General features: G+C 37.2%; 1 protein-coding gene across 2 annotated transcripts; it reads left to right on the top strand.

Moving 5' to 3' along the window:
• The first annotated feature begins 270 nt into the window (after positions 1–270).
• LOC104852960 (zinc finger protein 709-like) lies at positions 271–14,710 on the top strand. 2 transcript variants are annotated; one of them, XM_010610799.2, is made up of 4 exons: positions 271–487; positions 9,102–9,228; positions 9,595–9,655; positions 11,130–14,710. In XM_010610799.2, the coding sequence occupies exons 1-4, from the start codon at positions 485–487 to the stop codon at positions 13,174–13,176; spliced, it is 2,238 nt and encodes a 745-aa protein (XP_010609101.1). In that variant the 5' UTR covers positions 271–484; the 3' UTR covers positions 13,177–14,710. The 2 variants fall into 2 exon arrangements, with proteins under 2 accessions (XP_010609101.1, XP_033611973.1); XM_033756082.1 differs by having other exon boundaries at positions 271–528.
• The last annotated feature ends 3,145 nt before the right edge of the window (positions 14,711–17,855 follow it).

Below are 17,855 nucleotides of genomic sequence, written 5' to 3'. Positions count from 1 at the left end.
GTTTTAGCGGGCAATATTTTTTTTTTGTCTCACTATACAGCCCAGGCTGGTCTGGAACTCACAGCGATCCTCCTGCCTCTGCCTCCCGAGTGTTGGGATTACAGGTTTACGCCACCACGCCTGGCCTCGGCAGTATGATTCTTTTTATATGAAAAAATTAGAAGTATATTAAAAGATGAGAGATAATTTTGCAAAAGAAAGAGAGGCCACGCCTGCTATTAGAGGATTGTTCCTCGTCACTCAGCGGGGGGAGGGGCTGGCAATGGAGCAGGAGCCAATCAGCGATGAAGGAAGGCGGGGCTGACTGAACCATCCAATCAGGTGGGCTGAGGGAGCCTGGCGGGCTCTTCCTGTGTCATGGCGTTGAAGTGTGCGTCGTGAATGGGCCGCCGAGATTCCCCAGCTAACTAAACCGCCTGTCTCTGTAATTTCTACTGGCTGCGAGCTGCATTCAAAGGACCCCGTGGGACCCACAGGCCAGGCAATGGTGATGTTGTGGGACGGAAGCTGAGAATGGGATGGAATCGGGTGGGTTTTGAAAGAAAGTACCCAGAAGCAGCTGTGAGAATCTACAGCCTCCCTGCTTAGTTCCAGTCACCGAGGTCTTTCTAGTCTTTGGTTCTGCATCATCTGTCCCTTTTCCCTTTTATTCCGGCAGGGACAGTTTGAAGTCCCCAGCATCTTGTAACTGTGACACTGCCAGCGCAGAGTGCTTCCTTAAGCAGCCTCAGGCAGAGCTGTTTCTCCACCAGTCTGAGGAGAACAGGGGCTTTGGGGAAACCTTGGGTTCCATGCTCAGCAATAAAAACTGTCGCTTTAATTATTTACGTCAGACCTCTGCTCACAGTGGCATCACTGCATGAACAGAGCTCGTGGTCTGGTCACACATATAGAAGAATGAGGTCCTGAACCAAAAGAAAGATATTAGAGATTTTATTAGAAATAAGAATAGCTTGGGCCGGGGATTTAGCTCAGCGGTTCAGTGGCCTGCCTTGCAAGCGCAAGGACCCGAGTTCAATCCCCGGTACCAAAACAAAGAAAAACAAAACAAAAAAAGAAATAAGAATAGCTCCCAGATTGCCAGGAAGCTTCCCAAGAAGGTAGCCTTGTAGCTGCTCAGTCGAGAGATAATCATAAACAGGTGGAACACAGTTCTAGCTGAATTGTTTAGAGGTCACCTATCACAGGTGGGTCTGTGGATTTAAAACAGACACTTCAAACTCAGGCTCTAACCCATTTCCTTAGCATACAGGGTTCAAAGGAAACTGGGATTTTAGAGAGACCCTTGTTATTTTTTATTTTAAGTTCCTCGAAACTCAGGAGCTTAGGAGTGGCTGTAACTCCTTTTATTTGGGGGCGAGGCTGCATTCTCTATAATGCAGAAATTTCACTCTCATTCCTAAATCCTAGGTAATTGTCTGTTTTCATTTTAATTCCTTGTATGTATGTGTGTTTTCTGAGACAGACAGGGTCTCACTGTTACTGTGTAGCTCAGGCAAGCCTTGAGCTCTATGTAGCCCAGGATGGGCTCAAACCTATGGTGGTTGATCCTTGTGCCTCAGATTCCCAAGTAATACAGGTACACTCAAGTTCACCTGGCTTCTCATTTTAATTGTTCTCAAATGACTAATTACCCAACTATATCTCGTGCCCTTTCACTAGCTAGGTGCTTTCTTTATATGGTAACTAAGTATAATATTTTTTACCATGAGACTGTTTAAATTAGGCCCTCCATAGAATGTAGAATTCTGAGAACGTTGGAGGGGAGGATAATGTGCTAGCAAGGGAGGGAAAATTGTTCTAAGAACAACTTTCTACAGAGGGTGCACAGTGAGCCCACATTGAGAAATGCATTGAAGTAGGGGACCTGCAGGGACATGCATGAGTACTGGTGTGATTCTAAATGGAAATGTGTGTCATCTTTGAAATAATTGTGATTCTAAATGGAAATGTGTGTCATCTTTGAAATAATTGCTGTAATCCATGGGCTATGTCTAGACTTTGTTTTAAAAATTAAAACCCTGATTGAGACGGACCTTGTATAAAACAAGTACTGAAGTAGGGGTCAATTCCCATGGTTAAGGTCTTTGAGCATAGGAATGAATACAATAGAAGGGTTTTTTGAATAGGCAAGAGCAAAGGGGAGTAAAAAGGCAATGTGAGAACGGGGGATTTTGGAGGGAGGCAAAATCAGCAAATACAACAGGAAACTTCTCCGGAAGTCAGAGAGTGCTTAGTGTGACCGTCAGTGAAGCACTGACTGCAGGCTGGGTCTGAGAGAGGGTGAAAGGTCACAGGCCTGAAGAAAGGAAGGGGACTTTGTAACACATAAATATTTCTTCTGTTACCTCTGATCAGCCCACCTCGTCACTTCTGAGGGATAATTGGAAATTAGGAATTGATCTTTTTCATTGTATAGGGACTGAACTCTGGAATTTTGCCCTGAGCTTTTTTTGTTTTTTTAAATTTTTGTGCCTAGATCTTCCTAAGTTTTGCAGGCTTGTTAGAAGTTCAGATACTGTTTCCACCTCCTTGATAGTTGAACACACAGGCATGTGCTATCTTACTGGTTAAAGATTGGGGTTCTGACTCACCATAATTTACCAAGATTTCAGTGCTTGGGTAAAGTAAAATCACTGAGGCGTTGTGTTGTAAACCTCTAATTCCAGCCACTTGTTAGACAGACAGGAGTGTCAAGTCTTCAAGTCCCACCTGAATAAGATCCTTTTTCATTGTGAAATAAATATCATGAGTATACATCCACTTCAACCTAACTTGTCTAAAGTGCATGAGGCCTTGTATTAGGTCTCTAGAAATGAAAAGGAAAAAAAATTTTTTTTAAACCTTACATTTAATTTTAAATTTCACTCATTTTTCACACTAGTGGTCCATGGCACAATATAACGTATTTGTTCCTCATGATGAATCCTGGTAATGAGTCACTGCTTTCTTAGTAACAGGATGATCAGCCAGTGATTTACAGTATACTGTATTAAATAAGGTACATGCTTTGTTTTGTGTTCTATTTTAAATTTGGCTTAGTGTCCCATTAGAGTTCCTAAATACAGATCAAGGTATGTGTGGTGAGCAGGTTTAAAGGATCCAGGGCTTAGCGATGATGTTTGCTTAATTGCGTATGTTTTCTGCATTTCCACTACTTTTTGTCTTCAGATATGTTTTGGTTGATCAAGATGTTTTCCTTTTCAAACTCAAGTAGTATCCATTTACTCCTTTATTCCACTCTTCGTGTAGTCCTCTATAGTATAGGACTCACCCACCAGATTGTTTCTTGTTTGTCATGCTGTATTAATCTGTTTCCTCTGAGCAACTGAATCAGGAGAACAGTATAATACTGTTTGGAGAAGGGAATGCTACTTTTTTCTTTACTTGTTTGCTTGAATTTTTATTATTATTAAGAAGTGCCATACTCATAGTATTTGGCTTCTATCAGCAGGAAAAGGGGATAGAATGGAAATCTTTAATTAGCAGACAAAGGTGTGAATAGTTACATTTTGGGTTAGGGTTAGGGTTAGCACCACCAAGTTTGTAGTATACATCTCAAATGTCAGTATAGGTCCTGTAAAACAGCTTTAAATTTGTAATTTCAACTGAGTGGTGTGATTCAGCCCCAGAAGAATAAAACTTAGAGCAGTTACACTTTTTGAAAGGGAGAGGAACTTCTATGGTGCTTAGTTAGGATTTATTATAGGACTGACTGCATGCATTAATTGTGTGGGTGTACAGAAATGGTTTTACAAAGATGACTAGAATGTGTGAATCAACTGGGAATGGAGCTGCTGGGGTCTGTACTAAACTGGAGTGGTAAGGGAGGCAATGTCCAGAAAAAAAACGGACTATTCACATTTGATATTTTTGGATAAATTTTGTCTTTTAAAAATAAGTTTTTGACATCTTTGATTTATCATGACAAAAATTATTTAATGTTTTAGATCCTGGATCAGCGTGAAGTACTCTTGACTATGACAAGCTGCAGAGTGTAGGAAAGCAGGAGTCTCACATACAGATTATTTTGTGTGTGTTTTCTGTCTGAGGATGAGTCTGTTTGCCATAGGGCTCTTATTGGAAAATGTTTTCATTTTCATCTGCAAAGATTTGATGAGATCAGAAACTAATTACTATAAATGAAGAATATCTGTGAAGGCCATGTTTAGCAAAAACAAAACAAAACAAAAAGCAGTATTTTGCGATGATTAATTGTGGTATGAACCCTTGATGAGTAAGAACCTAGCCATTTGTAAAGCTTTGCGTTTCTCTGTGGAAGACTGGTGTGTAGAACAGGAGGGATGGCCCACCCTGTGTGTGGTTGACAACAACCCATAGGGTTGTACCCTAGATGGAATAAAAAGGGAAAAGTCTTATTTTTCTGTGGATGAGCTCTGGTATTTGCCATTGCCTTTGGATGCTGGTCTCAAGTTTCTTCAGGCTCCTACCATAAAGTCTTCAGCCTTCCAGTGGAGAGGCTGCAGCAGAAAAAGAGGGTGAGGGGAACAGGCCATGCACCTGATGTCATCTCATAGTCATGAATGCTTCCTTGCCTCTGCCAGACACTTTCAGACATGTCTTTACTAACAATCTAGGTATCTCTCTAGCCGACCAATGTGACAATCAAAGTCATCCATCAGGTGACATCAGGTTTGACTATTACTTTGGTGAAATGAATATGCCAAAGGAGAAATACTTTCATGCTGTGAGGAGGAAAGAACCTATTTTGGAAAATTTACTGCATTAAGTTTTTACCTTTCTTTGCCTCATCACAGAGAAGTAATTGAGGGAGGTGCTATATTACAGAAATCATTCTAGGCTTCTTGCTATGATTACTGTTCAAATATCTGGATTCTGGATTTCCTTGTAACTTATGTTAAAGTCCCTTGGCTGTCTGAGGCACTTGAACATTTGAATTTCATCTTGATTCCTTTGTGTAATACTACTAACATATTATGCCAATTTGTTCATTCAGTAAATACTTACATTCCCTGTTGGCATGCTTTTGTTTTCTTTATTGATGATGATTAGATTAAGAGATAATGTGTGAGAAAGTCTGTGCCATGCAGTAGAATGTCTCCTTCTATTTTCTACCCTCTGATGACCTTAGTACTTCTATTGTATTGTGTTCAACCTTTACCTGGGCACAGATTCTTTGGGCTTGGTGGTTTTCTCTACGTGTCATTGAATCTGGAAGTACAGTCACAGAGATGTGATGCCATCGTCTAGGACAAGAAATTGATCCCCCAGAGTACAGTAAGTAAACAGACTTAAGGAGTTCTACAAAGCTAGGAGCAAATCCTACTTCAAGTCACTGATCCAACAGGCTGGGTCAAGTCAGTGATCCAGGAGAAGCTTGGGCGGGCAAGTGTTTTGTTTCCAGTCTATCATTTGTACACTATTAAGCAGGTAGTGTTTTCCCTTTGGCTCAATCAGCAGAACATGGGGCAGCCTTGTATCAGTGAAGAAGAGTTTGGGTTGTGTGAGCTGTCAAATGAGACATCTTGCTGGCCAGAGAATAGAATCCTCCTTTGTCAGCTCCCAGTATGTGGCTGAGAGACTCTCAAGCTGGGTCAGGCTGACTTGCTCTGTGGGTTCTACAGACTGGTTACGTGGGAAGGTCCTGGGAGACCTCACTCCCCCAGAAGGTGATTGCAGGACCAAATGCCCAAAGACAGAAGTAGAATTTGTGTTAGAGGCATAAGTTCTGGGTGGAAGTGGACAGAACCAGTTTTGGCACGTTGTGGGCCTCTCCACATGAGTGGAGAAATCTTTGTTTTTATATGTCAGTTTTTACTGGTACATACAGGTTGGGTCCTTTCTAGCCCTGTGGGTGGGGCTGAGACTTAAGCATCCTTTCCTATACAGGGATGGTACTTTTAATTTGACCAGAACCTCGATGTTCTCAGCTCAGTTTCTACAGCTCCACTGCTCACCGTGCTGTGCGGTGAGCGGGATTTTTGGAAGGAGACTCAGGACTTACGTGAGGTTCTTGGGTGGGCTTTGTTGCTTGCCATGTTTTCTTTCAGCAGCACACCATACATGATTGTGCAGTGTCCCCTAAATTTTTCTTAAGTATGAAAGTTGGTTTTTTGCGGGCCTTGTACTTCGGTAGATTTGCTCGGAGATATTTTAAGTGCCTGACTGTGCTGTTAGCAGGTGGGGTTGCTGCAGACAAGTCACTAGAGCCATGTCTGTAGCTGCGTCCACCTTTCCCTCTTCTCTGGATGCCATGGTTTGAATACATTTTCCTCCATGTTGCACAGTCCCATCCAGTTTCTACCTTGGAACCAGGAGAACATGAACTAAAACTGAGTCAACATAAAACCTACTCCTCTTAGTTGAGGTTTTGTCTCAGTGACAGGAAAGTGGTTAAGACATCTAATTAGGCTAAGTGTGTAATAAGCTTAAATTGGAGTTCTCAAACACACAAGTTATAGGCTCCACTCTGGGCTTTATTGTGAAGATGGTAAATTCCAAAATTAACATTCATTTTCCCACAGTTCCAAAGTCAGTATAGGGTGTTTAAAAATCACTTAAAAATGAAAAGAAAATGAACATTTCCTATGGTTAAAATCAGTGTTAGATCACTTGCAAACTCATGTGTATACCTCTGTCTTATATTCAGAAGAGCAGTGAAATTAATGAATAATCAATAAATGAAATTTTATAAAGTGTCATGCCAAAAATTAGAAATGTTAGCATTTTAAATAAGAGAAGTAGAAATCATGCTGTGAAGGACAGCTTCCAGAAAGACTGCCTGTCAAACTCACACTTTTTTCCTGAAGTAGCTATTTACTTATATGAGCAATTCCTGTAGGAGTACAAATAGAAACACCATTGGCCACATTATTGTTATAGTTCATTGCTATTTTGGAGACGCTATTCAAGATAAGACATGCTGAATGAGGTAGGACTGATTAAAAACCGTATTGCGGCCGGTGATGAATACCCTACCTGTCACAAGTTATTGATGACTACTCTTCTCCTTTGACAGCTTTTCCAAAATTTGCCATGTGTCATTTTTCCATGAGTAGTGTTCTTTTACCTTCCTTCCTTTATATTTTCAGTAGTAGTATGGTATTGCACAGAGAAATGTTTTGTGACAGTTTTTTGTATTTATTTGTTTTTTATATTTGTCTCACTATTATTCATAAGTACTGAATGGAGGGAAAAGTATTTCTCATCCATTTCACTGGTCACGAAGTTCCTGATTTTTCAGTTTTGCTGGAAAAGAGTCACATTTATTCCCAGACATAACAGCACAATCTATTTTCTAGATATTGGAAAGAAGTCACTGGCCTGTGGATTTTGGTAACTGCTAAGTAAAGGAGATGAGTATGAAGCTTAGTAGCTGATTCTCCATTTTTGCATAAGTCTACTGATTGTGTTTTTTCACACTCATTTTTCTTTAGTGATATTCTCAAGAGTTGAATCTTGTTCTATATTCAGTGTTTCTCTAGAATCAGATGTGTTGTAGTTACTTTTTAGATTAATCTTTATTCTCTATGCAAAGTTGTTATGTGGTGTACCCAGCAAATATTTTTTTTTTTGTTTATCTCTAATGATTTTCAGTGAGTCCTTTTTTTTTTCTTTTTTGTACCAGGGATCAAACTCCCTTGAGCTTGTTAGGCAGGCAGTAGAACCACTGAACTAAATCCCTGGCCTTCTTATTATTTTTTGTAGATTTCAGTATCTTCTTCTACTTCTGATGTCTTACCTTTTTTTTTTTTTAATGAGGAAATACTTTTTCCTCTCTGAATGTTTTTTCCACTATAAATTCTTAAGACATTCAAGTTTATTTTTCCCATTTTAATATGTAACCTATGTACATAGAATAGAAGAGTATACAATCCAGATTTCCAAGTACATACCTAGGTCTCCTAGAACATGAGTGAAACACATTGTGATTTCCTCCAGGGATGTGTAACACCAGCTCCATCATGAATCAATATTCTATTTACCTGTGGATCCACTGAAGACTGTCTTACATTCCTGAGGTCCATTTCTCATTCCCTCTACTCGTGATACACTTACATGAAAGGAGGAATTTGAATGTCTTTCATGTACATTATACAATCTATCTACCTTGCTCATAAGGTGTTGAATGTTATTCTCTTATTGTACTCTTTAGCTGTAATTTTTTTTTTAACAAATCAAAGATGTGAGTAATATGTGAAAGAATTTTTTTTTAGTGCTCCCTTTTTGGGAGGAATTTGAGGTAGGGTGTTACGTTGTACCCTTGGCTGTCCTTAAACTATCTTTGTAGCCCAGGCTGGACATTAAACTCAGGGCAATCCTCAGATTCATTGCAATTCTCCTATATGACCCTCCCAAGTGCAGGGATCACAGGCACATTCCACCATAGCTGGATGGAGTTTTCCTTTTGTATTTAATGACAAATTACTTTGTGATATCTTGGTTTTCATTGAATTTAATATATCATTAATATTTGTCCTCTCATTACTTTCATGTATACCATCCTTATATTTCTTATATCTGAGTGTAAGGTGACCATTTGGTGTCACTGAGCTATAAGATAATGTGCTACCTTCTCCTGTTTCACTGTTCATACATAGACTTGCTCTAGAAGAAGCTGTGTTTCCTTTAGCATTTTAATTATTCATAAACCTTAATATTCAATTAATTTTTTTATGAAACCAGATTCAAATTTCAAAATTCTCCATAAGTACAAAGAAAAATGGAGTGAATGCTGTGAATATTCATATTTGAAAAGAGATGTAATCAGTGGTATATCGGAACCATTCATTAGATATTTATGTGCCCCTGTGTTTTTTGGATTGTGATTAGCAGGCTTCTTCTATCAGCTCAAATTAAGAGACAATGCATAAATACAAAGTGGGCAATCCCGCAGGAGAACCAGTGCTATTACTCCACTGTTACTTTAGCAGTGTGGTGTGAATTAACATCAGAATTACTGTATGAATATATTTACATATACATGGGTTTGATGACCAAGACGTAGAATTAATATTGAAGGAATCATCTTCAGATCGGCTTTTTATGAGAGAAGTTGAGATATCTCAGGGTGTGCATCTGAACACATGTCATTATTTAGGAAAAATGTCATTATTTAGGAGTCAGTAACCTTTGAGGATGTAGCTGTGAACTTCACCAAGGCAGAATGGGCTTTGCTGAAACCACCCCAGAAGAAACTCTATAGAGATGTGATGTGGGAAACATGTATGCATTTGACCGCTATAGGTAAGACTAACATCCTTTTCTTATACAAGCTTGTTCCGTGATGGTTTTTTCTTTCCCTTTTACAATTTATTTATTTTTATGAGTTTTATTTATTTTTGAAACAGAGACTTGCTATGTGTAGTTCAGGCTGGGCTCAAACTCGCTGGGTAGACCAGCATGGCCTTAAACTTGTTCTTTAGCCACCCAGGTGCTGGGATTTTAGGTGTGCCACCACACCACTCAATGATGTACTTTAATTAAATGCAGTGTTATAACAGTTGAAGAATGTCTCAGGCCTGGTTATATTATACCATAAATCTAACTGGAATCTGTTAATTTTTATACGATGATATAGTGACTAGTTATATTTCTATGTCTGTAATTCAGGAAAAACCTGTTGTAACCAGCAAATGGAAGAACAACACAAAAATTGTTCAAGAAATCTAAGGTAATTTTCACACACAAGACAGAAGAATATTCCTCCAGAGTCAATGTGGGAGCAGAAATATTTCAACCAAGGAAACTGAAGAAACGAGGCGGTGTTCCAATTTATTTAATTTCACAAAAATTTCTAGAGATGCATAAAGGTTCATTTTGTATAATCCTACAATCGAATGCAGAAATATTCCAATTTAGGAAACTAAAATAGTGTGGATATTATGCAACAAGTGATACTATTTGTTCTGTTAGTATAAAAAATTATTTCATAGTCAACTTCACAGAAATGTGAGAGATTGTATTTAGGTGTTGTGTATAGCCAGATATGAAATGAGTAAGTTTTGAACTTTGACAGGAATTTATCTTTAAAATATTCGCATATACATGTGAATGAGATTTATTTTCTAGTAAACTGCTAACATTGAATCAGTATTCAAACTGCATATGAGTGCTAGTGTTATTGTAATAGATGTTTTCAAAACATCCTCCAGAATATTGAGCTGTCCATGTTTGAAAAGTTTTTGAAATCAGCTTCATACATTGTTGATGGAAATGTAAAATGGAACCATCATGATAATAAATATACAGATGTCTCAAAATATGTTTTCATTTGAAACAAGTGTACGTCCCTGGGTATATTCTGAAATGAATTAAAATCATCAAATGTTAGTGATGCATGCATCCAGTGTTCAAAGGACATCACCCATAGGTAATCACGTTATCTAAGTGTTGGAAGCAATTCAGAACAGCCAGCACCTGGGAAGAGCCTGATGCCCAGCACTGGATTCCTCGCTGATGAAAATGTGGGATAGGCTCAGCATGGTGGTGCATTCTTACAATCCCTGTACTATGGGAAGCTGAGTCAGTAGGGTGACAAATTGAAGTTCAGCCTGAACAAATTAATGACCAATAAGAAACTCTTTCAAAATCAGAAAGAATAAAGCTGGAAATATAGTTCCCTGCTAAGAACTGTGTTTAATTCTCACCACTGAAAAAAAATTGTTATGTAATCAGCCAAAAACAACAATTTATATCATTTGCCAAAAAATGAAATTAGATGGGCCTCCATCTCACAGTGTTAAATGAAACAAATTTTTAAATGAGAAACTAAAAATATTTGGGGGGAGTAAAATAAAGGAAAGATGGCAGAAAACAGAAAGGCTGACTTTTGGCAGAAGGGAAAGATGATTAGGGTAAGGAGAGAACTGGAGAGTGATGAGTGAAGATATAAAAAATGGCCAATATGATACAAATATGTACCCATCCCCTAAATTGAAACGTGATAGTATGCTTTGGAAACATATACCAATTGAATATTTCCACATGAGAACCGTTCTTTTGAGAATGGGTGTTTTGGAGGCATGCTGCCTTTAAGTCAACTTATCATCCGAATTTCTTAGGTATCAAACCACAACTTGTCCTGATCAGTTATTATGAAAACCGTTTTCATTGTGGTGGATATTTTTGTCCTTTTTCCTTTACAGAAATGATGCAGACAAGTATTTGAGATTTGAAGAGACACTGTATAAAAGTAGTAAACATGGAGAAACCTGCAGTGATTTCCAGTCCTTTCAGAAACATGAAATGAGAAAGACTGTAGAGAAACAATGTCAGCATGAGCAATGTGCGAAAGCCTATTCTGATCTTAGTGAACAGACTCAGCCTGCAGAGAAAACATTTCTAGGTAAGAAAAATGTGAAAGCCTCCAGCACACCCAGTGGTGTTCAAATCCAGGAAAGAAATCAGGGTGTGGGCAGTTCTTATGTGTACAAACAACAAGAGAATACTTTTATGCCTTCAAACTATTTTCAAATAAATGAAACAATGCATGCTGGAGAGAAGCCCTATGTAACTAAGGAATGTGTGAAAACATTATCCCATAGTCATTCCTTTCAAAAACATAAAATAATTTACACTGGATGGAAACCTTATGTATGTAAACAACATGGAAAAGCATTCACTACACAGAATTGCAATGAGATACATGAAGAAAATCAAACTAGAGATGAACCTTATGTATTTAAACAGTGTGGGAAATCATTCAGCACACACAGTCAGTGTCATAGTCATCAAAGAATTCACACCAGGGAGAAACCTAGTGTATGTAAGCAAAGTGGAGAAGGATTTGCTGATAAGTACTCATTTGAAAGACATAGAAGCTCTCATACTGGGGAGAAGTCCTATGAATGTGAACAATTTGTGAAAGTTTTCAGTACACACAGTCGCTGTCAAAGTCATGAAACAACTCACCTAGAGGAGAAATCGTATGCATGTAAGAATTGTGGGAAATCTTTTAATGAAAAAAAAAATTGTCAAGTACATGAAAGAATTCACACTGGAGAAAAACCCTATGTATGTAATAATTGTGGGAAATCTTTCACCCGAAAGAGGAATTTTCAAATACATGAAAGAATTCACACTGGAGAGAAACCCCATGTATGTAAGCATTGTGGGAAAGCTTTTAATGAACGAAGACGTTGTCGAATACATGAAAGAATTCACACTGGAGAGAGACCGTATATATGTAACCATTGTGGGAAATCTTTTAATGAAAAGAAAGATTGTCGAGTACATGAAAGAATTCACACTGGAGAGAGACCCTATGTATGTAAGCATTGTGGAAAATCTTTTCTCCGAAATAGTCTTTGTCAGTTACATGAAAGAATTCACACTGGAGAAAAACCCTATGTATGTAAGAATTGTGGGAAATCATTCAGCCGAAAGACAAACTTTCAAATACATGAAAGAATTCACACTGGGAAGAAACCCTATGTATGTAAGCATTGTGGGAAATCATTCAACCGAAAGAGTTATTGTGAAAGCCATGAAAGAATTCACAGTAGGGAGAAACCCTATGTGTGTAAGGATGGTGGAAAAGCATTCACTACACAGAGTTGTTATGAAATACATGAAAAAAATGACACTAGAAATCAATCATATATATGTAAACAATGTGGGAAAACATTCAGCACACACAGTCACTGTCAAATTCATGAGAGAACTCACACTGTGGAGAAACCCTATGTATGTAAGCATTGTGGGAAATGTTTTCATGAAAAGAATGGTTGTCAAGTACATGAAAGAATACACACTGCAGAGAGACCCTATGTATGTAAGTATTGTGGAAAATCTTTCTACCGAAAGAGTCATTGTCAAGTACATGAAAGAATTCACACTGAAGAAAAACCCTATGTATGTAAAAATTGTGGGAAGTCTTTCACCCGAAAGACAAATCTTCAAATACATGAAAGAATTCACACTGGGGAGAAACCCTATGTATGTAAGCATTGTTGGAAGTCATTCAACCAAAAGACAAATTGTCAAAACCATGAAAGAATTCACACTGGGGAGAAACCCTATGTATGTAAGCATTGTGGGAAATCTTTCAGCTATAAGAGTAGTTGTCAAATGCATGAAAAAATTCACACTGGGGAGAAACCATATGTATGTAATTGTGGGAAATCTTTCCTGCGAAGGTATGTTTGTAAAGCACATGAAAGAATTCACACTAGGGAGAAACTATGTCTGTAAGTATTGTGGGAAATCTTTTAACCAACAAAGAAATTGTTAAATACATGAAATAATAAGTGTAAGAAACTTTATGTATGTAACCAGTGTGAAAAAGCACAAAATACAGAGTTGTTATGAAATGGATTAAACAAATCACACTAGAGATTAACATTATATATACAAATAACGTGGGAAAGTATTTAGCACACACAGTGTCATAATGATGAAACCTCACACCAGGGAAAAACCCTATGTATGTAAGCAAGGTGGAAAAGGATTTACCGATTAACCCTCATTTGAAAGCAGATCTCACAATGGCAAGAAACCCTATGTATATAAGAATTGTGGGAAATCTTTCAGCTTAATTGGTCACTTTGGAGCACATAAAAGTATTCACACAGGTGAGAAACCTTATTATGTAAGCAGTGTGGAAACTCAGTACACGGTTGTGAAATACATGATATCATACCTAGAGATAAATCTTATGTATAATGTGGGCAAGCATTCAGCACAGTCATTGTGAAAGACACGAAAATATTCACACCGTGGGAACCCTATGTATGTAAACAATGTGGGAAAACACCCTACACAAAAATATTTTCTAATGAATGAAAGAAGACATAAGAAAAACTATTTGTATCAGTAATGTGAGAAATCTTCATCCAACAAAGTACTGGTCTAACTTGAAGAAATTCACACTGGGAACCTTATATATATGTAAGTAACATGGGAAAAGAGTACACCAAAGTGCCATCAAATATATGAAAGGGCACACTAAGAAACTATGCAGTGTGGGAGAAGATTTCATGCAATCTGATTTTGTAGACAAAAAATTGCATTTCAGAAATGTATGGAAAAGTTCATCTGATACACTATCAAACACATGAACAAGGTGCCATGGGGAAAAGTCTATGTAAGCAATGTAGGAAAGCATTCAGCACACACAGGTATTATTAAATATGTGAAAGAAGTCCCATGGGGGAGAAGTATATATTTCTTTGAAAATACCCTATGCAATTAAAACCTGTAGAAATAATATATATATTTTGTTATTAATTTCCTAGAAAATATTTTCCCAAATGGAAATAGTCTAAATTGGATTTATTCTGTGTTTTTCAGTAAATTACTTGTAAATACCTCATGTATGTATCTGTGGTCATTAGTATGCAAAAAAAATGGGGCTGACATAACTATATGTTTTTGTGTATGCCAACATTTTTAAATTTAACATATAGTGATTCTTAAGGTGAATTGAAGTCCAGTTTTCACTTCCAAGTAGGGTTAATATTTATGTAGCGTTTGTTTTGTTTTTACAATTGGGAGGAATAGACCATGAAGAAGTAAATTTGGGTAATTGATTTTGAATTGTTGGGATTTTCCAGTAGCTTTGATTTGAATTTTGTTGATGTGTACATTCCATATTCTGTGTAACAAGATATTTCTTTATTTGATGCTATATTTCACAGAGAGAGGCTTATGAATGTGTTTTTGAGAAAGGTCCATTGTTTTCACACAACATGTATATTAGCAATATTGTGTTTTTACATCCTGACCAAACACCTGCATATATCCTGACATGATTGTATATTATATTAAGTACATGGTTTTGCCTAGTTGCTTTCTTGTTGGAATCAATATTATGATTTACATAAAATTTTGTCTTCTTTCCATGAAAATTTTGCTTTTCATGCCTATATTATGATAACTTAATTTTGTGGTGATTTTTCCAACACCTCTAAAAACAAACCATACTGCTGTGAGTTTCTGTTTGCCACAGGTCAGCAAAAACATAACTTGTCTGCAAATGGATATCAGGAATTACAGAAATCTCTTCAAAAGGTATAAATGATGAAATGATTTATCAGCAATAATGTAAAAAAATTTTGTTTACCGTGATGTTTTGGGAAGCATAATGTGATGATGCAAATGCCTTTATTCTCTGATGCTGAGGTTTACATTCTCTTTGGTAATCCGTATTGCTTTAACTAAGAAGATGAGATAAGGCCATGATGAAAAAGAAACTGTTTAATAAAAAGAGGAAATTTACTACTTTATGATTCAGATTGTGTTGTTTTACCAATTTTAGAGATAAATTTATACAGTGTCTTTTTATCCATAAGGAACATTGTCTGATATTTGAGATATGTGCAAACATGTTAAAACACATAGACTTATACAAACAGGCTCAGTTGGTTTCCTTTTCTGGTTTTTTTTCTTGCCTTTCTTTTTAACAGCAAAATATTTTTGAAGTATTTTATACACTGTTTTTAAATATCAATAGTGCTCAATTTCTGATGGAGTTTCATTGTGATAAACTTGTGATAACCTGAAAATACAATTGAGGAATGAACACCTGTAGTGCAGTGAATATTATATGGTTTAGTCTAGCCTTAATCATGCTTAGACAGATAAACTACTCACCATTTCAGTAGTATCTGAAATTGTGTCTGTGTACCTGAAAGATACAATGTAATTCATGGAATGTAATTCACTGCAGATTACCATGTCAATTATTTACACCTTAGAACATATGGCTGAATTCCCAGTGGCTCACTTCTGCCTTTTACCAGCACCAGGAAGATATCCAGGGTATATCACTATTCCAGCCAGTGATGGGATTTTCACAGTATAGGACATTTTACTCTGAGCATTTTTACTTTTCCATCATCTTAGTTGCTGGTGATGTAGGCCTGTAATTCCACCATGTCGGGAGGAAGACTTGGGAGGAAAATAAAATGGAGGCAACTTGGGCGTCTCAGTGAGACCCTATCTCAGTACATAAAAAAGTTCTGGAGAGCTGGTCAGTGCTTTAGTACTATTCTCACTCCACAGTATCAAAATTATTTTAATGTAAAGCATTACACATCAGTGTTTTCCTTTTAGTCACAACATGTAAAAGTCTAAGCCAGATGTGATGGTGCATTCCTCTAGTCCCAGCATCAAGAGAGGCGAAGACAGGATGATCATGGCTTTGAAGTCAGTGGGGGGCAACTTGGCTTGTTTTAGCAAACTATGTAAGAGCTCTCTTTGTATCTGCATCTTTAATTTCAGGAAAGAAATGTTTAAATTAAAATATAAACCTGTGATAGAAAATGTTGCTATGGCAAATCATGATTTTGTTCTTCCAGAAATATTTTCATGGTCAATATTTGTACAGCAGTCATAAGCCTTCATCATAGATTAAAACATAATGAAACATGAAATCAGGCATTCCGTGTGCTGAACCTAGAGACTTGAAAAATTAGTTGAATCAATACTTGTACTGGGGAAAGAATTTTACCAGGTACTCCTCAGTGGATGAATATGTGGAATATATAAAGAACTCTAAAAATTATGCACCCCAAATGAAAGGGCCAGTTGAAAAAACTGGCAAAGTAAGTACATACTTCTCAGGAAATTTTCAATATTTGTGTCCATTAGAGAAATGTAAAGTTAAATATCTTCACACTAAGCAACATCTACTATGAAGGACTCAAGAAAAAAAAAGGCAGCAGACTACAAGGGAAAAGGGGAACATTCAGCATTGATTGGAATGTAAACTAGTTCAATCACTGTGGAAGTTAGTGTAGAGAGTTCACAAAAAAAGGAAAAATAGTAATCCTACTCAATGTAGCTGCTCATCTTATGGTGTTGTGAATAAATTTCCCAATGAGATAAAGACATCATATTTCAGTGATACCAGCATATTCATTTTTATAGCAGAAATGAATACTTGTTCTGGGTAGCATCAGTGAGCCCTTCTCTGCCACCAGATGCCAAGTGTGAAAAACAAATAATCTGCTTAATGTGATGCACACCTGTCATTCCATCACTCAGGAGACTGAGCAGTAGGATAGCCATCACTTCAAGACCAGCTTGAATTACTCAGTGACACTCTGTTTTAAACCCAAAACTCCAAGCGACTCTTCAGTTAATTTAATTTAATATGTTAATAAATTATATATGATATTATATATTTTGTTATGAATCAGGTTCTATACCATATAATTTCTACTGACTACAGTTAACATAAAGATGATAAGCATTTTAATGTAGTAAGGGCTTATTTATAATGTTCATTAGATTCAGTATGTTAAATGCATATATAGAGTTTGTTTTATTTCAAAATGTTTTATTCACGTATTTCCTCCCTCCCTCCCTCCCTTCCTCCCTTTCCTTCCTTCTTTTGGTATTGGGGATCGAACTCCAGGACCTCATGTTAGCAAGGCAGGCGGCGGAACCACTGAGATAAATCCCCAGCTCCTAAGTGTATTTCTTATATGTAGCACATTGACAGATCTTGCTTCTTGACCCATTCTGCCAGTCTTTCTTTTGTTGGGGATCGAACGTGGGACCTTACACTTTCAAGGCAAGTGGTGGAACCACTGAGCTGAATCCCTGGCCCTAGACTATTTCTTTTAATTGGTGAATTTATACTGTTAACATTGATGTTTATAACTGGTATGTGTTGACTTATTCTTGTCATGATTTTTTCTTTTTGCTGGACTCTTTTTGCATTTGATTTCTTGTCATGCCTGATGGATTCATTCTTTTGGGCTTTCTGGGTTGTAATCCTCGTCTTTTCCTAGGATATTGCTTAAAAAATTTTGGAGTGCTGGTTTACTATTCATGAAGTCATGAAGTTCCTAAGGTGCTCTTTGTAATGAAAGTATCTTATTTCTCCATCAACTTTGAAATATAGTTTTTGCAGGGTACATCAA

This window comes from Fukomys damarensis, unplaced genomic scaffold, assembly GCF_012274545.1.
Source record: "Fukomys damarensis isolate Sample0158 unplaced genomic scaffold, DMR_v1.0_HiC HiC_scaffold_25, whole genome shotgun sequence".
Taxonomy (NCBI): Eukaryota; Metazoa; Chordata; class Mammalia; order Rodentia; family Bathyergidae; genus Fukomys; species Fukomys damarensis.
The sequence above is the reverse complement of the archived record's forward strand: the minus strand, read 5'-3'. Positions and strand labels throughout refer to the sequence as shown.

Bases quoted from the DNA above. Each gene is read 5' to 3' on its own strand.
- LOC104852960 (XM_033756082.1), top strand. The intron at 9,229-9,594 runs GTAAGACTAACA...TCTGTAATTCAG, and splicing joins TATGCATTTGACCGCTATAG to GAAAAACCTGTTGTAACCAG. The intron at 9,656-11,129 runs GTAATTTTCACA...TTTCCTTTACAG, and splicing joins AATTGTTCAAGAAATCTAAG to AAATGATGCAGACAAGTATT.